This window comes from Trachemys scripta, chromosome 11, assembly GCF_013100865.1.
Source record: "Trachemys scripta elegans isolate TJP31775 chromosome 11, CAS_Tse_1.0, whole genome shotgun sequence".
Lineage (NCBI taxonomy): Eukaryota > Metazoa > Chordata > Testudines > Emydidae > Trachemys > Trachemys scripta.
Genome location: NC_048308.1, coordinates 60,847,317 through 60,872,589, shown reverse-complemented (window position 1 = coordinate 60,872,589; position 25,273 = coordinate 60,847,317). Strand labels below are relative to the sequence as shown.

The following is a 25,273-nucleotide window of genomic DNA, read 5'->3' as shown; positions in this document are numbered from 1 at the left end:
GCACTCAGGGCACCAAGAATAACACAAATGTAGCAAAGATGATGAATGCAATATGCTATGTACAGTAAATGCCATTCCTCATGATAAAGAGAAAGCATGAAATCCCCGTACTCATCAGAAAATGCCCCTTTTGTGTTATTCTTGCAGTTGCAGCATTAGGTCTGCTGTGGATAAAAGACATCTCTGTATTTGGTCCTGGCTCCGAGCTGTCACCTCTACGAGCTAGTGAAAATGGGAAAGGTGAGCAGAGCAGCAGACCTGCAAGACCAGATATGCCAATATCGTGATCTAATACGTGTATTTGGGTGAGGTCTTATCAATATTTACATTGCAGATTGTCTTCCACCAAGACAGGAGCTTCCAGGGCCATTGTTACCAATGTAGCACTGATCACCCGGATCTGCAATCCTACTTGAAACAATGCAATTTCAGCCAGGTAGAAAAAGGCAGCGGGACGACTTATATGAGTGCCCCAATTACTTGGGACAACAGTACTTTCTTAAAAAGGGGAGACTATCCTGACTTCTGAAAGTGGATGACTCCACTCAGTGCCCCCTCCCCCTCCCAACACCTCCTGCACACCATTGAACAGCTGATTGTGGCAGGTGGGAGCTCTCGGAGGGAGGGGTAGGACCTGATTGGTGGGGCCCACCGGCAGGAGAAAGGGCTGGGGGGTAAGGGGAGGAGCTGATCCGTGAGGCTGCCAGTGGGTGCTGAGCACCCACTATTTTTTTCCCATGGGTGCTCCAGCCCCAGAGCACCCACGGAGTCGGCGCCTATGCTAGGTGCTATACAAACATAGTAAGAGACAATACTTCCCTGAAGAGCTCATCATGGAAACAGAGAAGACTGACAGGGTGGGAGAAAGGTCATATCATCCTAATTTTACATTTGCGGAAGTGTGGCACAGAATGCAAGTGTCTTGCCCAAGGTCATAGGAAGACCGTGATAGTGGTGAGAGCTGAACCCACATCTTCCCCATCCCAGTCTAGTACTTTAACCACAATGCCACCTTTCCTCTCAGCAAACAGATATGAAAAAAGAGTATCTCTCTGTGTATGTTTCTTTAATAGCAGCCAGAGTTAATCAGTAGAAGATCTGTCTGGCTTTCAAAAATTAGAGGTATTTCAGTATTTCCTTCTCTGTGGTCCCTTTGCCATCTCAGAACACTGGCTCCCACAAGAGCGAGCTCTTCGAAAGAGATGACCTTCAAGGCCAAATGTTGGAGCTCACAGATGATTGTCCCTCAGTTCAGGATTGCAGCCATTATCCTGAGATCCACTCCCTCAATGTTTTGGGTGGCTCTTGGATCTTGTATGAGCTGCCAAACTTCAGAGGGTGCTAACAATACTTGCTAAAACCCGGGGAGTACAGAAGGCTCCTTGACTGGGGTGCTGTGAATGCCAAAGTTGGCTCTTTACAGCGGATGGTGGATTTACACTAAAAGATGGTGTTTTAAATACATCATTGACAAACTCCACATTCCTTTTTCGGTGTCATGTTTGCTAGAATATTTTAAGTAAATTTGAATTAAAAGAGGCACCAAGCCATGGAGTCTGATTTAAGATTGCTTGGTGTCCCTAGCCTCTGTTTACCAGAAGCTGGGAATGGGCGACAGGGGATGGATCACTTGATGATTACCTGTTCTGTTCATTCCCTCTGAAGCACCTGGCATTGGCCACTGTTGGAAGCCAGGATACTGGGCTAGATGGACCTTTGGTCTGACCCAGTATCGCCGTTCTTATGTTCTTAACCAGATCCATAGATGGTTTCACTGGTTTCAATAGAGCCATGCTAATCTATACCAGTTGAGGATCTGGCCCAAATGCTCAATAGCCAGGCAGTCATTATGCAAAGAAAGAAGTGTGCCATTCTGGATTAGTAACAGCACGCTATCCCTGCTCTGACTGAGAAATTTCTATTTCAAATGAGTTATAATAAATGTAATTATGTCTGCATATAGCCCCGCAGCATGCCGCGTATAATTTACAAGAAACAGTAAATTACAACAACACTATAAAACTCATGCTACATTTTCATGCCCACCATCATTCATTTAAGGCCTGATTCAGCGGAGCACTTAATCATGTTGTTGCATCTTGTGCTCCTTATACAACGTACGTAATATGAAGGGACCATATGAATACAATGGGGTCCAGATAACCATGTTTATAGCTATACACCAACATAGCTCCATATATACACTGCTACTCTGGAAGGGTTCTTCTTATGGCTTCCAAAGCAGGATAGTGAGGACCACTAGAGGGCTCACAAAGCATTGAAAAGGGATACCACACAATTCCTTATACACTACACACCTGCAGAACTTTACTGAATATTGATGGGATTAATCACATGCTTAAAGATGTGCTTAAGTGCTTTGCTGAATTAGGGCCTTAGCCGGTGACTTTTTGTTTTGTAAAACAATGATTGAGGAGCATGAAGAGACCAAAGTAGTTTTTGTTTTGTTTTTGTTTTGTTTTGGCCTACCAAAAATAATATTCCTTGCCCTAAGCCAGTAAAACTATGTACGTTGTTTGCTGTCCTGGGTGCACTTCTGGGCCCCAGAGTGGAAGGTTTGTCTGTGATTAACCAACAGGAGAGGGCATTAGGAGTTCTGGTTCTCTCCCCAGATGTATCATAGACTGCCCCTGTGACCAAGGGCAAGTGGAGTACTCTGAGTTTGGTTTCTCCATCAACAGTAATTCTCAGCTCCATGAAGAGTGTTGATGGGCTGTACTCATGCATGTTTGTAAATGCATTGAGATCCTTGAAGAGATGTCATGTAACTACAAAGTGTGCAGAGAGTCGGTATCGGAAATAGACAGTCTGGCTCACACTCTAAAAATAAGTTTGGGGCAAAATTCTTTCAGATTTACACAGCACATTTAATCTTCAATATTCTGCTCTCCTTAGGGGCATGCATCTCCTTCCGAGACCTGTACATGTGAGGTTTATGGTTTGTTTAAAGGAGTGACTGAAAAAGTCTTGATTTGGGGAATGAGAATGAGGCAGCCATCGTAGGAAAGAAAGTGTGTGTGTTTGTACAAAAATATAAATATGTTTTATTACCCAGCACTAGACTGAGTGGTATGACATTGTGGCACGGATATTCTTATTGCTCAGGTATATTTGTGTGTGCAAATAGTTCTACAGTTGTACACACATACATAGCATGATTGTGTGTGCAAAGTGGGTATGTACAAATGCATGGACATTTGCTCAGTTTTGACCCGCTGAAAATCTGGCCCCAAACTTCATACCGTAGCATTTTTTAATGTTATTTTGCATATAACAATCAATTGAGCTCACCAACAGTCTGACCCAAAGTGTTTGGTGTTCCTGAAATCCTCAATTAGAATAAAAATAAGGTGGCTCCTCCTTTGCCTGTCATCAGAAGTAGCCCGCCAATCTCAGTACACATACACTATGTAGTGGTATGACCTTGTAGAGCAATCATTGGGAAGGTAGAGACTGAGTACCTCACTCCAAAAACTGTGGACTTTACTGCACCAATATTGTGTGGCATAGCATGCACCAACAGGTACTTGGGCATCCAAGTATTTGTTTGTATGTATAGTTACTCAGTTTACATACATACAATCATGGCACACGTGTGTACCATTGCAGATGTACAAGTTCAGCGCATTTCATAGTGTAGCTACCCCAGCCTTCAATATCATAGTAGACGGAAGGCCAAATTTATTCCTTATGTGATTTGTCTTCAGCGTGATTCTCTGCTCATCACTCGAGTATCGTGACATCAGTGGACTTAACGCTGGTGTGAAAGCAGGGTAATGTAGTGGAGCACCAGGTCCCCAGAGTCCTAACAGTTCCATGACACGTTTGTTGTACTATTCAATTTATAATATGTCCCTAATGGCCTCCAGCATCATTTACACATGTTTTGTCCGATTGCACATCATCCCTACCAGGATCTGAAGCACTCAACTGCCACACTAACCTTAGCTCCGGGAATGCCTTCGGGATGAATGGAATTCCATAGAGCGCAGATACTTCCTGACTAGTGGGAGAGACCCACCCAGAACCTGTTAGGGTCTCACTAAATTCATTTAGATCCTGTCTCTTGCTCCTAAGGTTAACATGCTGATTCCCCACTCACCTGCACAGCTGACTTTACCCTGCTCCCTTGCAGATCCCTGCAATACGGCACAGAAGAGGTTAACCCTTTTCTTGCTTCCCAGAGGACACATTCTGTGGGGCCTACAGAACATTCATCTGGAATGTGATTAAAATAAGACCAGCACCTCTGTGCCGGAGCAGGCACTCCTAGTTGAGCCAGTTAAGGGGCAGGCCTGCACCTAGGCTACAAAGAGTTAGAGGGCAAATTCAGCCAGGGCTGAGCTAGAAAAAGAACTGCCAAGTGAAGCCGCAGGGAGAGAGGGGCTCCTGCAGTGGTTCCTGAGGAAGGGAATGGGGGCTGGGAAAACGCAGCTTAAAGTTTTGTCTTTCCTTTGGGCGAAGGGCCCGAGAGCAGGATAGGACAGTGCCTAAGGGAGGAAGGACTGCACCCAGCTTAAGGCCGGGTGGAAGATTTTTTTGCGTTTGTTTTGGGAACTGGGTGTTAATTAAGAAAACCCCCAAGTCCCCAGACCTCAAGAAGGGCTGTGATTGGCTGAGAGACTGCGCGGAGTTCTTAAGGGGCTCTGAGGAAGAGGAAATTGAGGCCAGGTGCTACCGAGTGACCTCTGGCCGGGGTGGGGGGGACACTCAGGAGGCTGCTGACCCTCTTACACCGACAATTCAGCATTATTTGAACATACAGTGTACTTTTCCATAAACAATTTTGCTAGCCAAAGTTGACCTCAAATATGTGCAGAAAGGAAACACCTGGCTTATGAATTTAAATGAATCTGCACTGTCATCCGGGGCCATGTCCCACAAAGCCTCATGGCAACCCTGCAAGCAGCCCCCTGCTTCCATTTCCCACTCCAAGGGGTCTCTTTAGTAACTCACAACCCCATGTGTTCATTCACACCCATGCTTGGGCTCGGGGTTATGAAATTAACACACATTAAAAATGAAGGTCTTGCGTCCATCCACTTACCACCTTACCAGGTCACTCCCAGGCCTTTCCTGTCCGTGCCTCACTCCTCAGGTTCCAGGTTTCTCTGCCAGACCCTCCTCACCCCAGCAGCCTCTGCTCTCCTTGGGAATACTCTCTTGGTAGCTTCCTGCAGGGGAATCAGCTGATCCCTGCTCAGGTGTGCTTCCTGAGTAACTAGGGCTGGCTGGCCCCCGGTCTCTAGCCCTCCAAGGGGCAAGCCACCCAGTTCCAGGCATGCACATTTTTTTCCCTACTCAGCACCCAGTTCCAGCAGAAGCACATTCCTGCTCCATTGTGTAAGCAGTGAAACCCTAGGAACAGGGAGATTTCACAAAGGAAACGTGATCCCAGAGAAGACAATAGAGAGCACATACCATTTTTAAAATCTTCAGCTCTGCTTCAAAAACTCCAGATGTTAGGCAATAAAGGCACAAGCCTGCAAACTTTTGCCCAGATAAGTACATTGACGAACTGCAATTGCTTGGCTGGGGGAGGACCTGCAGGGTCTTGGTGCTCCAATACCACTGGATGGAGTCAGGACTATAGTTCCACTAAGAAACATGTAAAACCATTTATTTTGTAGAGCATCCTTCACATGCAGACTGGTGGCTCGGTGCTCAGCTGCGGTATACTGGTGAAATCACCGGAGCTACGCCAGCATACACCAGCTGAGGCTCTGGCCCCGTCTCTGAGACTGCATTAGAGAGTTACGGGACATAATACAAATGTAGAGTTAAGAAGAAGAGTAGCACAAGGAGAAAGCAATGACAAGGCATTGGCAAATGAGAACACGTCAGTGTTAGGTGGGATTTGAAATGAGAGAGCAAGTACGTGAGGTGGAAAGATGCAAGAGGCGCAGCCCATGCAGCAACAGCTGTGGATGAGAATGCACTTGTACCATAGATGGTGAGAATATGTGTAGGCCCAATTGAAGGTTGATGGTCTGAGTGGAGGGAAAGGGAGAGAAAAAGGGTCTGTTGCAGCTTAGTGCAACTGCGCCTGTATTTCTTTCATCTGGTCCAGCAAGGGCAGCCACTCTAGGCTCCCAGCTCTCAGCCATCCCCTCTCTTGGGTAGACACGGGTGTCTCTCTGCCTCCTGGTAGAAGTTTTTCCAGGTTGCACAGTTCTTTGCCTATGCTGTGAGTTCCCCAGCAAATCAGACTGCCTCTGCAGACCATAATTGCCCATAGCTATACACTACCACACAGCCCTTTCTGAGCAAGCACATCTGTTCTTAAGCTGAAAGCCTTACAGAGAAAAGAACCTACACATATGTCAATAAGTGATCACCCTATTTCCAACAAGGCTCTGGCAGACGATCCATCCTTCAAACCCCACCAAGGGGTTTCTCTGTGGTCACAAGTTCAGAACAGCTGTTAGATCAGAACACATCTGCCCGCTCGAAGCATTACATACAACCCCACAATAATACATAAAATACTTAACCTTAATTCAATCCGGTGTGTCCAGGATATTAAAGGAAATTGCCATGTGTGCCACAGGGTCAGTGAGACAGCCTGGAATAATAGGGCAGCTTTGGCCCTGAGCTGTCTGTGTTTCCCTTTAAAGGAGCAAGTAATCAAATACAACTGGTAGCTTATGGATTCTCAAGAACTTGGTATCAGTCCAGTTATATTAATGCTAGCATGTATAATCACTAGTCTGAATGGAAAAGCACAGAACACAGATTTGATATCCAGGTTTGGTGACACAGCCCCCTGAGTTCCATTAACTTCAGTGGGATGTGGAATGGGAACCGGTGTCCTTGCCAGTAGATCCCAGTGCAGGATGGGAGCCACAGTGATTTTTTAAACTAGCTTACGGAACACCTTAACTCCAGCATGTCCCGCTGAGAAATCGCCAAAGTGGCTTCTGCTGATCGCCCTGCGCACCTTTAAGTGCTACCACTTTACAAAGGTGTAAAAGGAGTAATAATAATGGTGTATGATGCCAATCAAGCAACCAGAATCAAACCATGTGACCAATCCCAAACAACCCAGTTTAGGGATGGTGTCCCGAGTCTCTGTTTGCCAGAAGCTGGGAATGGGCGACGGGATGGATCACTTGATGATTACCTTTCTGTTCATTCCTTCTGGGGCACCTGGGATTGGCCACTGTCGGAAGACAGGATACTGGGCTAGATGGACCTTTCATCTGACCCAGTATGGCCGTTCTTATGAAATGCAAAAATGCACAGTGAAAACCTACCAGGAAATTCTGTGCTCAACTGGGACAAACTTTTTCTGTGCACAGAAAATTATGTACAAAGTGCTACATTTCTGTGGTAATATATATGAACTCTTAAAAGGTCAGAATAAATGGGACTATTTTCTATCCCATGGCAGATAAAGTCTCTTTGCTGTTCTGAGGTGAGTGGTATTTATTCTTGAACTTCTTCAATCCCCCTGCCTATGGAACTTCAAGTGTTTAAATTTTCACTCTCAGTTGTGAATACCCAGTTGATTTAAGCATCCATTACAACACACAGGGTTTTTTTAAGTGTGAATAATTTACCACCATAAATACAATATAGCCCACAAAATCTAAGGAAAAACATTTTTCCCCCTGATATCCAAATCCTATTGAAGTCAATGGGCATTTTATTAGCATAATACCAGGGCTGCTTTTCAATGTCAGAGGGCCCATGGAAATTTTAAAAAGTCTTTGTCTCAGGGAAGAACAAGAGATTGAGAATAAAGGTTATGAAACAATCCTGCAGCAGCAGTTTACCAGCATTTTCTCTTGAACATGTTCCCGTCAGTGAAATAATGGCAATATTGACTGACATACACATTAACCTGATCCCTTCGTTATTTACAGTAACAATACACTTAGCACCCAGTAAACAAAAGGCCATAACAATTCTTTACAACAAATAATGTTGATGATGAGGGGGAAAAGAATGAGGAATTCTCTTTACTGGACAAAAAATTCCCTTTTGTCCAATTCATGTGGAGCCAGCATTGTGTTGTCTATATAAAGCACTGTTGAACCTTCCAGAGTATTGTGGTCTCACAGCTAAGCTCTGGCTAACATGGCAAAGGTAAGAAAAAAACTGAGTGAATCCTGTGTGGAAATACAGCATACTATTATGTTATTCTATGTGTGTGTGTACCTATACAGAGTGCGTCAGCGTAGGAATAGCTTAACAGAAAGAAATGAAAACATACACAGAAGTGTGCGATAACTAGATTAAAAAGGAAACACTAAAAACTTATGTGCTTAATAACAGTCAAATACAAAGATATATGATATGTGCAAAATCTTTATTTTATGTTTATTTTTTCTGTGCGGTTGGTGTTTTATTTTCTGACTTTTTAAAGAGGGTTAGATTTCACCATCACATACACCATTCTTTGGAGTCATGTTATTATAAGGTGCTGCAATTTGCACACTGCAATATGGGAATGTGTCTGAATATTCTCCTTATTTTATTTTTTTACATATCAACCGATGTCACAAAAAAACTACATTTAACTCCTACTTGGAAGTTGCTGCTACTAGCATAAGGCTATTCAAGTGACTGAAGTATTAGCGAGAGGATACCACAACATCATCTGGAAGGAGTGTCCCAACTATGGGATCATTTCCCTCTGTTCCAGTTGGATGTTTTTGTTCCCTGAAACTTTCATCTTCCTCAACAGCACAGAGGCTGTCAGACCGAGGGTGGGACCGTTCTACTGTGTCCCAGAAAATCTCATCTTTGTACCTCTCTGTCTCCCTTATCTCCTCAGCTCAGCCACTCTGGTCTCCAGAGCCCATATGTGATCTCTGTGAGCCAGGAGCTCCTTGCACCGAATGCACACATACGCCACCTGCCCATAGGGCAGGTAGTCATACATGCTGCATTGGGTGCAATAAACTGGATAGTCCCCAACTCTGTTGCTGGACTTCTGCCTGCATTCTCTTTTTACTCCTGCAGCTCTTTCCTTTGTTGATGTTTTGTTTTTATCGGGAGGTGTTTTTGACTTTAAAGAATGTTAAATGTATCTAGCCCCCTGCCACACTCCCGCTCACAAAACTCCCCTGTTAGCCGCTCCTGTTCACTAGCTGAAAGCAGTTTCTCACCTGCCTAAGTTACACGGTTTCAGAATGCCAACCAGCCAAAAAACCCAGCAGTGCAAAAGAGTCTCATGCTTCTTCTCTTCTTGGACTCTGAGAGGTGCAGCACACAATCTCTGCCCGGCCAACTCGAAGCGCTGGAGAACGTCAGCTCGTTAGAATCCTTAGGGTCAGCTCTGAAGACATCTGCTATGCTCATCATCCACTGAACCAGTCACACTTCACTAGCTGTGCCCTGATAGGAAAACATATCTCAGTGCTTCAATATTAATCCTGGATGTTTTCTAGGCATGATCCAAAGCCCACTGAGGACAATGGAAGCCTCTCCATTGATTTCGATGGGTTTTGGATCAGACCTTATGGGAGCCAGAAGATCAAAGCCAATTTTTTAAACAAATGCTTTACAATGTTATTAGACTTGCTTTGTTATTTCAACACAGATCACATTCTACGAGGACAGAGACTTCCAGGGCCGCTCCTACGCGGTCACCGCCGACCAGCCGGATATGCATGCTCACCTTAACCGCTGCAACTCAATCCAGGTGGAAAGTGGCTGCTGGATGATCTACGAGCGCCCCCATTACATAGGACATCAGTACTTCCTGAAAAAGGGGGAATATCCAAATTACCAGCAATGGATGGGGTTCAATGACTCCGTCAAGTCCTGTTGCATAATTACACCAGTAAGTTCACTGTCATTTCTCTAGGTGATGATTATTATTATTTATTTTAGAGTAACACTAGAACCATCAAACCAGTTGAGGGATCTATTGTGCTTGGTGCTGTAAGAGACAGTCCTTGCCACAAAGAATTTACAATCAGGATAAAGGGACAGCCAAACGGGGGGGATGGGAAACAGAAGCCCAAATAGATTTGTAAAGGTGTTTAAATGCCTAAACACATGCTTAAATACTTTGCTGGACTGGAGCAAGCATGCTCCGTCGGAACCTGAAGCTCTAGTCCTGCAAATGCCAAGGTGAAGGTTACTCATGTGAGTAAGGTGTTGTCTATGCACGAAAGTTGTACAAGGATATAGTTAAAGCAGTACAACCTGCAGAGGCAGGTATACTGATATAAAGGTGCTTAAAGTCACAAAAAGGGGACTAGGCTGAACTGATATAAAGCACCTTTGTACCAGTATCACTGTCTACACTCGTGGTTGCACTGGTAAAACTATATTGGTAAAAAAAAAAAATCACCCCGCTAACCTGCCATAGTTATACTGGTACAGGAACCTGCCTGCATACTTCCCAACATTTCGAGAGACTAAAGCAGGATGCACTGCCACTCAGGTTTGGCCCGTATACCCCTCTGTAGATGGAGACAGAGGGGCATCCGGGCCAACTACCCCCCCGCACCTGTCCCAAAATGCAGGAAATGTTCACTTCAACTGGGACAGGAGGTTGGGGAGGGATCAAAGCAGAACACTCCTGCAAAATGCGGGATGGTTGGGAGGTCTGTGTGTGTGGCTTAGGCCTTCCTGTTTGCAGAATCCAGGCCTAAAATACTAACTCGGGGTCTGATCCTTCAATCGTTGAAGACTGTCAGAGATTTTACCATTGATTTCAATGGGAGTATGATCAGGCTTTGATTTAGTACAGCATCTTTCGTACAAATTGTATCCCAAAATGCTTTACACAGTTACAGAGTTAAAATAAAAATTCTTAGCAGAGGTAGAAAGAGCAGTAGGGAAGAGGGAAAAATGAAGGTGAAATATTTAAAATATTGGGGTATATTCTTATTTTAAGGTGTTTTGTTTTCTCCTAGAGAGATAATGAATATATAAGGAGGAGGTTGTTAGGTGAGATCGCAATTCTGGGTATTTTTGAGAGAATAGGTATTCACTATTCCTTATGAAAAGCAGAATTACTAGTTGATAAATTAACACCAATCTGTTTATAGACACTGAGTGCTGAGGCAAGAATAGAATTAGGGCTTCTGATTTTTGGTTTTAACCAATAAACGCTGATAAAACACTCGCAATAAAAAAATGAAATAGACGTTTATCCAGTAAACACAGGAAAAACACCAGAAAGGTTTACTAGTATCTAAGGGCTTGCCTACCTGAAGCAGTAATGCGGACTATGGGGGGTATAATTTCTATAGCCCACCAGCGTGTTGCACATGAATTGGACCATGTAGAACCTGTCGGTGTGCACTAAAGGTTCCTCAGTGCACTTTACTGTAGCGCTGTTCAGAAAAGTACTACGTTCAAGCTCACTAGGGGACATTACAAAGAGATTATTCATTACTGTAATGAACAATATAGATAATATACATTCCTCATTACAGTGGATACAAACAGAAAGACCTTTTTGGACAGCCAGATAAAACTCAAAAATTGCTAAAAATAAACCCCCCAAAATGAAATTAATAAACTCTGAAAAACAGATGCCCTCAACATAATAAATTTAGATATATAAGTCCCTAACCGATGAGGGTCCCACTATGCAGCTAGACCCTGTACAAACACATAGTGAGAGACAGGCCTGAAGTAGAGCTTACAATCTAAAGAGACAAAGGATGGGAGGGGAAACAGAGGGAGGGGAAACTGAGGCACAGAGTGATGAGGCGACTTGCCCAAGGCCACCTTGCAGGTTAGTGGCAGAGTCAAGAACAGAACCCAGCTCTCCTGAGCACCACTCTAGTGCCTTATCCACTGGAGAACAGTAACGCTGGCAATGCTGGTGCATATGAGCCGTATGGCAGTCCAGCTGTCACTTACCACTTGCTTTCATCCTTCACTTGCTAAATCTGGGTATAATTTACACACCCTAGGCTTGATTCCCCACTGCTTACACTATCCTTACACCACTGGAACTCTACTGAAATCATTGGAGTTGTGTAAAACTGGCAGAGCCGTGGTGACTCAAGCCCTTTTTCTGCTAATTGAACACAAGTCGTCATTCGTTTCTATATCATTATTGTCAATAAGGCAGCAAGCAACCTGCAACCTAGGATCATATACTCTAGAGCTGCTGCTCGTGTGCTATACACCTGTGTTTGTGTTTGTCTTCCCAGAAGGATACGAGTCTATGAAAGGAATGACGTGGGAGGCAGGATGACGGAATCCTTCTGTGACTATCCTTCTCTCTGTGACGAATTTCATCCCAGGGACATCCAGTCCTGTCATGTTTTAGAAGGAAACTGGATTTTCTGTGGACAGCCAAACTACCGAGCATGGCAGTACCTCCTGAGACCCAGGGCGTACTGGGGAGTCACTGACTGGGGAGCTGTGACCGCCATAGTTGGTTCCTTTAGGCCGACAGTGTACATTTCCTAAGCAGTACACGTTTCCATGCTGTAAACGCTTCTCTTCATTGGGGTGGGATGTTCAAAGTTGGGATGTTCAAAGTAGCCTAATGGAAGTTAGGTTCTCAACTGTCCTTCAGTGTTTAAGGCCCCAATCCAAAGCCCATTAAAGTCCATGGGAGTCTTTGGATCAGGCACGTAAGTGATAGGGTCCAATCTGGCTCACCGGCCTAACACTCGTAGTTCCACCGAAATCAGTGACCAGGATTAAACCCAGAGTCAGGCTCAGAAAACAAACAGGCGAAACGCAGCTACAGCCAAATTGCTGGAATGGAATTTGATCTGCCGAGTGAGAGTCACATAAATGGCTGCATGATTCTGCCCTTCGCAAAATGGTTTTCAGTTCTTGTCAGAAGAGAAGCGAACATTCAGCTTGAGGGTGTTCTGAACGGCTCTTCCCAGCATGACTTTTCGGCACTGCAACATAGAGTCAGTGGGTCATATTCTGAACCTGCACTCACTATGACCTGGACCTTATTTCAGGAGCGGGCCCATGAAATCAATGGCACTGCTCAGGGTGAGCAAGGGTGGCTGAGTTGAGCCCATAGTTCTTTTGCAAGTGGTTTTCTAGTCCTGCCCGTTGTATGCTGGGATTTATAGTTCTGGGACACAGAAGCTGGACTACGACAAAGCATTTCTGATTGATTTATACCATGTTTATCAGTTACACTTCCCTTCTTGGCAACCAGCATTTGTAATGTGATTGGTATCATATAATAAACCTTGTTGGAGCTTATACCTCGCTCTGTTGTTCATTTCTCAGTAAAATAAAAATAAATTATAAAGACCCTAGCTCTGCTATCAAATAGCAGAGGAAAATCTCTGTGCCCACCTGCAGCCTCACTGAGGTCAATGGATCAGAGGTCATGCTTTGCTTTTCTGTAGTGTCAAGTGTTTTAAAATATGAACTAACCACAACCCTGGGAGGTAGCTACGCCCCAGGCCTGCTAGAAGTGCCAGGGGATTTTTTGGTGTATTTATCTTCAGGTACATCTACACCGCAAATTAAGATGCAATTGCAGAACGGATAGGCGTAGCCACAGTAGCTTTAGTCTGACTCTCTGAAAGCTATGCGTCTTAGTGCCGTGTTGGAGCATCAGCCGTTTTTGTGGGAATGACCTCCAAGCTGTGCTATTCCCCTTTCTCATAAGAGCTACACATTGGGATAAGGCTTCAGAAGTTGGGGGCTTTCAGATTATGAAGTGAAATTGTGAGCTATTTTGTTAACTACTGGTAAAGCTTTGACATCGTTGCCTCTTTGGCCAAGCCGTAGCGGAAATACGGGGCCTTGCAGGGTAGTTTCCACTTGGATGAGAAATCGGTGACATGGGGCCAGGATAGTTTCTTTATGTAACTTGTCCATTTACAAAATGTACACACATCCCATTTCCCTGAACAGTCTGGGTATGAACTGCACACCGGGAAGGCACCCATGTCCTGCCCCAAGAAGCGGCTGTTTTCCAGCCCGCTGTTTCTCTCAGGGTTCACCAGACTTCAGGGCCAGCCTTACAGGTGGGTGACGTGGGTGATCACCCAGGGTGCTGTGGGAGGCGCTGTGATCAAGAGGCTGCAGAAGGGCCGTGCCCATCCGGGAGGCGGGGAGAGGGGATAAAGGGGGCTGCGGGGCAGGAGGCAGGCGCTCACATGCATCCCCTCTCCGTCCTCCTGGTAGCATGACACCTGCAATCCCGCCACAGCTCCACAGGTCTGCTGCTCTGCCTGGTAAGTGGCCGCCTGCTGCTTGGGGGGCAAGACTTGAAGGGCACCAAAGAAAGTTTGTCATTTTCCCTAAGGCCGGCCTTGCTGGACTCACAGCCACATGCAGCCTGCTTCTTCCCAGGGACCACCCCAAACTCGATCTCCCCACTGCTGAACGTTTAGCCCCCTTCCACCCCTCAGCTCCTGAGTTTGAAACCTAGGAAACCCTTCTGGCTCCACACTCTCTCATGGGCATGCCAACAGATCTGGGCTTCAACCCCTACAGTCTGCCCTACCCTAGAGCCTCGGCTGAGTGCTGTAACCCACCCATTCACTAAGAGCTACTGAATGCCTTGCACCAGTGACCCCAATAAGGGCTGATTACAATGGCAATGTTCATCATGTTTGACTTGATTAGTAGCTTACAACCAAGACCACAATTTAAACAAAAACAAAACCTACAGGCAAAACACCAACAGTGTAATTAGAAAAAAAGGAACAACTTAATCCCTGGTGTATCTCCAGGGTGATTTGGGCCCAGCACAGGCAGAGGCGGTTCTGAGCTGCAAAGTGCAGATTGGAGTTTGGGTTTGTTCAGATGTAATATTTTGATTCAGGCCCACCTCCGAATATTATGCTTTATTCCTAGGAGCCCCAGTTACAGACCAGCACCCCATTGTGCTACACGGAACAAAAAGATGGTCCTAGCTTTAACCCTCCTTTACATAATAATCCAGTTATGAGAAGGGTTACTCAATATAAAATGATCCACGTTTCCAGCAAACTGGGTTTGATTCCATGGATAATAAGTAAATCATTAGGTCCCAGGGAACTTACCCGGCCTCTTCCCCTCATTTCTACCCCTCCCCCACAAGTCTGGGTCACTGGCCAGGTCCCCCTCACTGCCAGAGTTCCAAACACCTCCAGAACTAGACCAGAGGAGAGGTCTTGAGGCATTTCGGACCTTCTCAATATGCCAGAGATCCAGCTGGGAAGCCAAGCGGTGACAGGAAATGCTATGAGGAGACCTCAGCTGAGAAGCTTTGGTGGTATATTTAACCAGTCCATCTCATTTATGCAGGTTCAGGGGGGCTTAGGGACCTTTATTCCAGGTTCTAAATGTGTACCAACATGACTGTTTATGGGCTGTTGGAGGCAGCTACAGGAGCGGATGGAAGTATGTTTCCAAGGTTCCTTATAGCCCTGTTCAGTCACCATTTTCACTCCCTCTTTCCTCTCGTCAGTTGATTTGCTCATTAAAACCTTCCCATATAGGGATGTTTATACTAACTGCACTCCTCCCAACCCCCTGGCAACTGGGAATAGCTCTTCCCTTTTCCCACCTGTGCAGGTAGGGCTCTCTGCCTCCTCCCCAGCCATGGCTACATGTGGATGAGCACAACACGGCATGCAAGGATTCAGGACACCAGTGACTGCAACGCACAGACAGTTCTCCCGTCATATCTATCAGGGCTCTGATGTTTCTGATCAGAATGTTGGTCTCCTACATCAATACGCTGCACTGGGTTAGATTCCACATGTGTCCTCTCCAGAAGTTTCTCATTTCCCTGAACCCATGGGACCCATCCTCCCTGTCCTCCTCTAGTGCTGGTACCAAAAGGAGTCTCCACATTCCCTCTCTCGGTGGCTAGAAAGTAGCTACTCAAAGGGCCACAGGATGCCAGAATCAGCAGGGGTTAAAGAGAGCTTTTGGGCCCAGTTAGCCCCACCCCACTATACCTGCGGCCAATGCCAGGCCAGGGGCAGGGAGGAAAGAAGAGAGCCAGGCTCAGTTTGGGGCTGACTGGCGAAAAGGCAGCAGCTAACCACCTTCCTACCCTAGGGGAAGGAGCACTAGCCTGTCCCCCTGGCCTTAAAAACTGAGGCTCCTCAACCAAGCAGGGGACTGAGAGCCATGCGCTCTAACCACTAGGCCACTTGGCCCTCCAAGCTGCCTGTGACATGTATATTTTGGAATTCTCCCAGCAAGGTCTTAATATGAGTTTAAAGCCCCAGACTCTCAAATGCCGAAGGGCAGCCATTTCCATAGAGACAGAGGTTAGGGGTCTATTACAGGAGGGGGTGGGTGAGGTTCTGGGGCCTCCAATGTGCAGGAAGTCAGACTAGAGGATCACGATGGTCCCTTCTGACCTAAAATCTAGGAGCAATGAGCACAGGATTCAATTTCATCTGGACATCAGACCGTCTCTTGGCTGCCTTATTTGTCAACCCTACACAACACAGGGAACTCCCCCTTATCAGCAGAACAGCAGTATTGCACCTCTCCTGGTAGCAAAGTTGTGCTAAGCGCTAACGCAGCCTGTGTCCCCCAGATAAACACTATGTTCTGCAGGTAACAAGAATTTGTTCTTCTCTCCTTTTGTTCACATACAAGACACCTTCTGAAAAGCCCTGACATGCTCTGGATGTCTGGCGAGCTCTAAAAATCTACATCGAATTACAAAGCAATCCAGAAAATCTTTAGCTCCGTTTGCTCTGTAACCATCTGTCCATCTTCAAATGAGAGGGGGAAAAAAACAAAAACAAAGGACAAAAAGCTTCAATGAGTAGATGTCCATGGTCCATTTCAGAAATTCACAAATCCGGAAACCTTTCTTCATCTCAAACTTTCTTGTCCATTCATTCAGAACCAGGGCAGCCTCTTGGTCTGAAGGGTAACATACAAAGAGAGATGTTGGGTGGACACTTGGTCATCTGTCCACACCTTCAAAAATTAAGTGTGCAGGCCTGATCAGGCCCTGCCTTTGGAAGGATGATTCCTCAAGCTGTGCTCACCCATATAAAATAGAAAATCTATCTCCTTCACATTGCAGATGGCTATTCATCCTTTGTTTCCTCGCCGGGTTACACACTGCTATGGGATATCTCATTGTCCTGGATCGGTGGGCTTTCCTTGCAAAGAAAAATAGGAATTTATCTCAACTTACCTGGAAATTTCCTTTCTTCTAGCAGGAAAGTCTGCAGATCCATCCCATCTGGCACAAATATTCCTATTCTGAGGGAAGGACTACAGTATTGCATCTCTACTCCTTTCTCTCTTTGGTACACAGTATATCTCTGTCTGCTGGTAACTGGGGTGGAACTTGAAGTTACTCTGTAGTACAGGGGTGGCCAACCTGAGCCAGAGAAGGAGCCAGAATTTACCAATGTACATTGCCAAAGAGCCACAGTAATATGTCAGCAGCCCCCATCAGCTCCACACACACCCCCGCTACCAGTGCCTCCCACCCACCAGCAGCCCTGCCGATCAGTGCCTCCCCCTCCCTCCCTGCACCTCCCGATCAGCTGTTTTGTGGCGTGCAGGAGGCTCAGGGGGACAAGGGGAGGAGTGAGGGCATGACAGGCTCAGGGGAGGGGGCAGGAAGGGGTGGAGTGGGGGCAGGGCCTGTGGCAGAACTAGGGGTTGAGCAGTGAACACCCCCTGGCACATTGGAAAGTTGGCACCTGTAGCTCCAGTCCCGGAGTCGGTGCCTATACAAGGAGCCACATATTAGCTTCTGAAGAGCCGCATGTGGCTCCGGAGCCACAGGTTGGCCACCCCTGCTGTAGTAGGAACATGTTTATGTGTATTTTTGGGTAGGGTCACTAACCTGTTGGTTAATGGTTCAAGGAATTAGGTTTATGAAGTAGCTTTGGAAGTATCACAAACTAGTTGAATCTCCACAGGTGTGGTCACGCCCTCTCTACTTTGACTGACTGGTCTGGGTCTGCCTCCCAGGAGGTGCCAGCAGAGGAAGACCCATTTTCATGGATCTGTGGGTTTCCCTGATAGAAGAATGGAATGATATATATGATTTCATGAGATTAGGAAAATGTAAGGAACAACAATCAAAATCCCACAGCACTGGTTTTACTCTGCTTTAAATCAGAGAATCTGGCCATTCTAGAAAACAAAAAATTTCCCCTAATTTTTCATAACCTCCAGTGAGAATTTATTACATTTATTTCTCTGGCCAAACAAATGCGCCTGGAAATAAATATCAGCATCTTGCTCTGGGAGCTTGAGAATTGTCTGATTCTCTTGGGAATAGTTTTCAATCTCTCTCTCTCTATATGTGGACTCCCTAGAAAAATTTTTGTCTTAACTAGCTCATGCATTTTTCACCATAACCTTGATCATTTATAACAGTTGTTTCACTTTTATTAACAGGTATAATAGAGGCATTAGCATGTTGGGAAAGTTAAGAAAGACAGATGTTCACTCCTAATTATACTAATCACATTTCAGGCCTTTTTAATGTCATAGTGAATATTGTGCTAATAATTAAGTCATTAGACATGGGATCTAAACCAAAACCCCAGATTTAAATACCCCAGGCTTTGGGGGCTTTTGAAATCTGCCGTGAACCTCAGTCAGAATTTTGAACATCTGTATTATCAAAACCCTTGATCCAAACACTCCTGAGCTTCGGAATTTGTTAGGCCCAGATATGAACTGTCTCTACATACAACATAAGCTTTGCTTAGCCAGCAACTTACTGCACTAATGTGTTTAATGTGTGAATTATGGTGTTTCTAAAATATATCTTGGAACGGGTTCTAATCTACTTTACCTTGTAACCATCATGGAGGGTTTTTTCACCCTTGTCTATTACTGCTCTGTCTTAAATCCTTACCCTTTCACAACCCTCTCTGTTTCTCTCTCTTAACTCCACTTGCTGACCAACCAATTCCATCTATAGCAGGATTACCGAGCTCCAGATACACAATGACTATTCAAAGGCAAAAAGAACTAGAAAACAAATCTGTGGTGAATAGAAAGAGGCAGAATGTGGAAGCACATAGGAATGAACCTGAGCTCCCAATGAAAGGAAGTGGCCAAAGCCAAATGACAATGCAATATGCAGACGAAGGGCTTCCAGCTTGGGTATTTAAGCTCCATTAAGCTATCAGTGTAGTAACTGCAGAAGAGAAAGTCAGTCAGGTGGTTTGTCAGGATGGCAAAGGTAATTTTTTATTATATTTTCATTCCCCTCCCACCACACACACACTTTTTAAAGCCCCTTTTGATAGCTGATGACTGTTCCCCCCCCCCACACACACACACACACAAACCCTACCTCCCACCGGAGTTACCCAACACTGATCCTATCCTGTCAGTCAACCAGCCAAGGATTGTTATTAATACATGGTAATGTGGTCTGTTCCTTTCTCCAGAGGGTCACTTACAGTGTTTAATTGTAATGAAAGAGGTGTCGGTGCTCAACAATTAGTTGCTGGAGCTCAAACAATTTTTTTACATTCATAACTGATGCAGCAAGTCCAGAGGTGCTGGGACTATGAACTACCAAGCCTAGAGGTGCCGGGGCTCAGCCCTGGCAAGCCATGGCACAAATTAAGCACTGGTCACCTATTCTCTACCTGCCTCCACTGACATGGAGGGACCATATTTGAAGCCATGTCCAATATTAGCTACCTACCAAACCAATGACTCTTCATCACAGTGAGCAATATCAACATGAGCTGAACCAAAGCAAGGCACTACAGCCAGCTAACACCACGATGGTCCAACCCATGCAGAATTCTCTGTAACACAGCTCTGATGGTCTATCCCCTTTCTCTAGATCATCTTCTATGAGGACAAGAACTTCCAGGGCCACTCCTATGAAAGCACCAGTGACTGTCCTGATCTGCAGGTCCAGCTGAGCCGCTGTAACTCCATCCGGGTAGAAAGTGGCTGCTTCATGATCTATGAACAACCCAATTACATGGGACAGCAGTACTTCCTCAACAAGGGTGAATATTCTGACTTCCAGCAATGGATGGGCCTCAATGATTCCATCAAGTCCTGCCATGTTATCACATCAGTAAGTCAGCTGTCCTTTATTTCAAACAGTAGTAATTCTATCAGAGAATTAGGCAGGATCTCAGACTAATACATTACAGAGTACAGTGAAATCTGTATGTGGGCCTGGCTTTCCAGAAGGAAGCCAGTTGTGAGGATGATCCTGGTATAAACCAATTACAACATACCTGAGCAATAAATTGCACAGGGCTGTTGGCCACCTGTTGGCTTCAACAGTGCGTAATAGTTTTGTGTAGCTAGAGGAATGAAAGAAGTGTGGGTGCCACTGAGTCCCAGGTGACTACATGTGCATTGGTTGACTGGAACCTGCTCTCATGAACATTCGTTCTGAATGGCTGTGGGGTTCTACCTCTGCTCCCTTCCTGGTCCCCAGTGCATGTTAGGAATGGGCTGAAGATGTAGAGAGGGGATCAGGGAGCATTCCTGAGAGAAGAATGGGGTGTATTGAAGCACACTGTGCTCCTGCTACTCTCTGTTTCCCATGACCCATAGGGTATAAATTACAGCCCTGGGGCTGCTCTAACTTACTCCAGGCCAGAACCTAGAGCACCCCCTTATAAGAGTATTGAAAAGGTGACTTAAAATGCAAGGATAGGCTTACTAAGAACTGAGGACGTGGGGCGAGATGGAGCCTTTGGGTTCAGCCCATGTAAGGGACAGTACATAGCTGCACCACCCAAAGAGAAGTACCTTTCCTGCTTCCTCCTAGCTAGACGGGGGGTGGTGTAACTTAGTACCACCCTTCTGGGGATGGAGCTTGCTCCCCTCAGGCCTGTCCAGTTCTGCTGTTCGGTATGGGGTAGGGGGCAGAGCCAAGACAGTCCTTTCCCCTGAGCTCCAGTCTAAGAGGATCGTACTAGCCCTTACCCCCCTTTGCAGCCTAGGGAACAATCAAGCCCTTCATACCAGGTGCATTGCTCTGCATTTACTGCAGTGGGACCATGCACAGCAGCAAGCGCTATGCTCGGGAGTGTTTGCAGGACTAGTCCCTTCTAGTAAAAGACACCAGGGGACTTCCCAGGACCTCAGATTCTGCTGAAGGAATCAACCTCATCAGAACAGAACTGAAAGTAACAACACAAGTGCAGTGCGCCAGAACCCACAGGGCTGTTGTCCCCGGATTCCCAGTCAGATGGGGCTCCGTCCTGACGCCATTGACTTCAGTGACCAAGCTCCAGTGAAGTCAATGAGGTAGGATCAGGACCAGAGCAAGAAACTGGAGGGAGTCCAGAGGTGTGCAATAAAAATGATCTGGGAGCAGGACGGATTAATATGCGAGGAAAACTGCAAAGAGCTACTTACGCCGAGTGAAGCAAGGGCTAAGGGTAAGGAGCGCATGAGAATGCTGTACAAATATTAGAAACATCGGGTGGGGAGAGGACTTAGTTTTGGTGGTAGAAGAGGAATATAACTAGGGGTGACAGGATGGAGATGAATTTCCACCGAGTAGCAGGATAACTTCCTAGCAGGGGGTCGTATTAGGATCTCTACACAAACAAGTTGTGCTGCTTTAACTACCCCGGCTGATTGTGGGGATCTACTACTCCTACACCCACACCACACACAGACTGAGCAGAAGGGCTCTTGTAGGAATGCTGGGTCTGTCACTGCATTAGTTCATAACAAAGTTTTAGGGCTGGAACAGCTTGTTTAAATAGATCAATACTGTCCCCTCTCTAGTAACAGCAGGGACTGAACTCGGAACCTTCACCACTAAGAGAATGACCTTCTACCCTTAAACTAAAGGAGCAACTCCATTAGGTAACAGCAATAGTAGCTTTTGGGGCAAACACATAGTGTACAGCAAGCTGGGGTATGAATGTACAGCACTCCAGCCTCTCCCCTGCTAACTGGTGATGTAGCCCACTGAACTCGTGAGTTGCACATCTATTTAGGCTTGTATAAAGGTGTCTCCCTTTAAAGGTGACATGCAAACCGAGGGGGAAGGGGGAATGGGTTTGTGCCCTTTTGTGCTACTTTATGGTCCATAAAGGAGCCCTGAAGGTTTTTTTTCCCCATGCCTTCCCCCTTCCCTCCCCCCAGAAATACTGGGAATGTTGAGTCTTGTTTCATTTTTCACCATGCCTTGGGTGACTCAGAAATGTGAGTTGGGAGCTCTCTTGCCCTTAACTGAAGAGATGTTGGAGCTGAATTCCTAACAAAGAGAGCTTTTTTTTGCATTGTTGTTAAATAGATGTTAATGAAAAAATAAACAAATCAAAGGGCTGGATACACTGGCTGGCCCAAAGACTTTCAAATAGTCTGAATAAAAATCATCACTTCTGTCATCAATTATAAGCAAGTCCCACTTCCTTTGTAGCTGTGGTATTATACTCCATGAGGTCTTTCAGAGTGGATAAGAGCTGGGGGTTTTTGTACACCTCTACCCTGATATAACAGGACCCGATATAACACGAATTCAGATATAACACGGTAAAGCAGTGCTCCAGGGGGGCGGGGCTGCGCACTCCGGCAGATCATAGCAAGTTCGATATAACACGGTTTCACCTATAACGCGGTAAGATTTTTTGGCTCCCGTGGACAGCGTTATATCAGGGTAGAGGTGTATCATTAAACTATATTTTTATTGTATTTGAACAATAATGTCATCAATAGAACATCGTCAATACAAATGATTGTTAAAGATCAATCTATATCAGCAATGGTAGAATTTATCTAGTGAAGGAGACATCTGGAGTATCACCGGTTTCCTACACAAAATTCATTGAGAGGTAAATCAAACACTTACACTCTCGGAAGCCAACTGCTAGAGCTGTGTCAATAAAACAGCAGTTCATTTCCTGTACAAGTGCCTGAGTTTACTTCTCAGACGCACGGCAAATAGGAGCACACAGAAAAGAGGTTACACATTTTTCAAGGAAGATTTCTTATAGAATAATAGGACTGGAAGGGACCTCCAAAGGTTATCTAGTCCAGTCCCCTGTAGGAATTAAGGCTCTAAAAATTTAATCAGGTTCCTCTCCTTAGAGCAAAGATTATATATCTTTGAGAGAGAGATGGAACGGAGGCCTGAAATCTTTAAGGCTGTGACTCCTGTTATTCTATAATGGACTATTTTACGGGACACACTTTACTCCAAACTAGGGCCCTGATTCAGTAAACCATTTAAGCACATTCCTAAATTCATCTCTATGGAGCAAAGCACTTATGCACCTGTCTGACTTTAATGCAGTGTGGTCTCATGGATAAAGCACTAGATTGGGGCTCAGTACCCCTGGGTTTCATTCCCAGCCCTGCCACCACCTTCAGAGTGACTTCAGTTTACAATCTTTGTCTGCTAGATTAAAGAGCCCTTGAGTATCAGATATCTCCTGTCTGTGTATAGTTACATATCTACCTTGACCAAGACAATTTTAACCTTTGATGAGATAAAAGGACAGAGTATCTTAAGTCTCCCATTGCAAGGTGTGATTTTTAGACCTTGAATCATTCTTGTATGCCTAGGTTATCCCTTGCATCATTCTTGTGCTGCATTTCCATTTTACAGATGGAGAAAGTGAGGCTCAGTGAGGCCTCTGCATTTCCCTAGGATCTAGTGGATTAACCAGAGCTCACAGTCAGGACTCATGCATTCTAATCTCAGATTTGACACTCATTTGTTCTGTGACCTGGGATCCACCACCCTCACCACGTGCTTTCATTTCAGGTTGAAAGTTCACCACTGCCATTTTTTTTTTTTTTTTTTTTTTTAAGCAAAAGGATCTTTTCAATTTCACAGACATTCAGATAGTGGAAAATGTTGCACGCAAAAATGAATCTTCATTTTTTCGATTCATTTCATGGAAGTTTCACAAACTCAGATTCAGCTGGGGGAAAAAAATGAATTTGATGGATGTTTCCCCCCATTTGTCATATTTAGACATCTCTCGTGCTTCAGTTACTTTCCTCTTTTATCACCTTAATAATAGTAATCAGAGCACTTAACTCTTACATGATGCTTCACATCCATAGACCTCAACGTGCTTTACTAAGGAGGGTTTCACCATTTCCATTTTCCAGATGGGGAAACTGAGGCACAGAGCATGACTTCTCCAAAATCACTCAGGAGGTCAGTCACAGACCTGAGAAAAGAAGCCAAGTTTCCTGCCTCCCATTCCAGTGTCCTACCCATTGGGCCAGACTGCTTTTGACTTAAATTCTTCTTTTGACAGATGTTTCCTTACCAAGACTCCAGACCCTGATCCAAATCTCATTGAAATCAATGGGAGTCTTTGCATTTATATCAATGGGCTTTTGGATCAGGTCCGCATCGCTTCCAAGTATCAGGAAAGGTCCAGGTACCTTTTTTATATTCTCTCTTCTCTTTTCGCCACTGCAGCAGAAAGGCTCCAAGATAAAGATTTATGAGAGAGAAGCTCTAAGGGGACAAGTGATGGAGTATGTAGGAGATAGCAGCGAAATCCACGATTGCTTCCAATACCACAACGTCAGCTCCTGTAACGTTCTTGAGAGGCACTGGCAGAGCCACAGCACAGACGGCAGTAGCGCGTGCTGGAACCCGGGGAGCACAGGCGCCTCACCGAGCGAGGAGCCCTGAACAGCAGACTCTGCTCTCTCTCACCCCACAGAGACTTTCGCTCCAGACATTATCCGAGTTCTTGCCATTCTGCTTCAGTGGAAAAATAAACCCAGCACGCTGGCATTTCAGCAGCAGTTCTAGTCTGGGTGGGTGTCTAGCAAGGTTTGTTTCCTTTTAAAATGACTATTAAACTCAATGTCAAATGGTACGAGGGTTGTGAAGAGTGAGCACTCATAAGGAATATCTGTATATTTAAACCCTGTGCATTTATTACATTGAAAACATGCCTGTGACAGACCCTCCAGGTGACCTAGATGGGAGATAGCTTGTCACACAGAGGACTACAGACTAGATCCTGCAATGTGCTAAGCGCTGTGGCCCCAATCCAGCAAAGCACTTAACCACATGCGTAAGTCCCATTGATTTCAATAGGGCTACTCACATGCTTTAAGGTAAGCATATGCATGAGTGTTTTGCTGGAGTTCTCAGAATCATGGTCCTGGCAGAATGAACACAGGAAGGTGGTGTAAGGGACTCTCAAATAAAGCCGGGGCAGTAGATATTGCAGCACAGAGTAGTCCCTGCCTGAGCACAGGAAATCTAATTTAGGACAAAATCTTTGACCCCTGAAGAGAGCTTGAATCAGTGGATTTCTCTCTAGTAGGCCAAGGAAAAGGAACCTTCTCTCTCAGTGACTGAGCCCAACCGCAAGGTTGTAGTAACATCTGCATCTCCTTCATGCCACTTCTCCTCTGGGTTCTGGTC

At 45.4% G+C, this 25,273-nt stretch overlaps 1 protein-coding gene and 2 pseudogenes across 1 annotated transcript; all 3 read left to right on the top strand.

The window, feature by feature from the left end:
• Nucleotides 1-231: 231 nt before the first annotated feature.
• Nucleotides 232-1,444, top strand: LOC117884940 (annotated as a pseudogene).
• Nucleotides 1,445-8,103: 6,659 nt separating this feature from the next.
• Nucleotides 8,104-12,414, top strand: LOC117885000 (gamma-crystallin C-like). Its single transcript, XM_034786066.1, has 3 exons — nt 8,104-8,112; nt 9,572-9,825; nt 12,153-12,414. The coding sequence occupies exons 1-3, from the start codon at nt 8,104-8,106 to the stop codon at nt 12,412-12,414; spliced, it is 525 nt and encodes a 174-aa protein (XP_034641957.1).
• Nucleotides 12,415-19,099: 6,685 nt separating this feature from the next.
• Nucleotides 19,100-24,615, top strand: LOC117884999 (annotated as a pseudogene).
• The last annotated feature ends 658 nt before the right edge of the window (nt 24,616-25,273 follow it).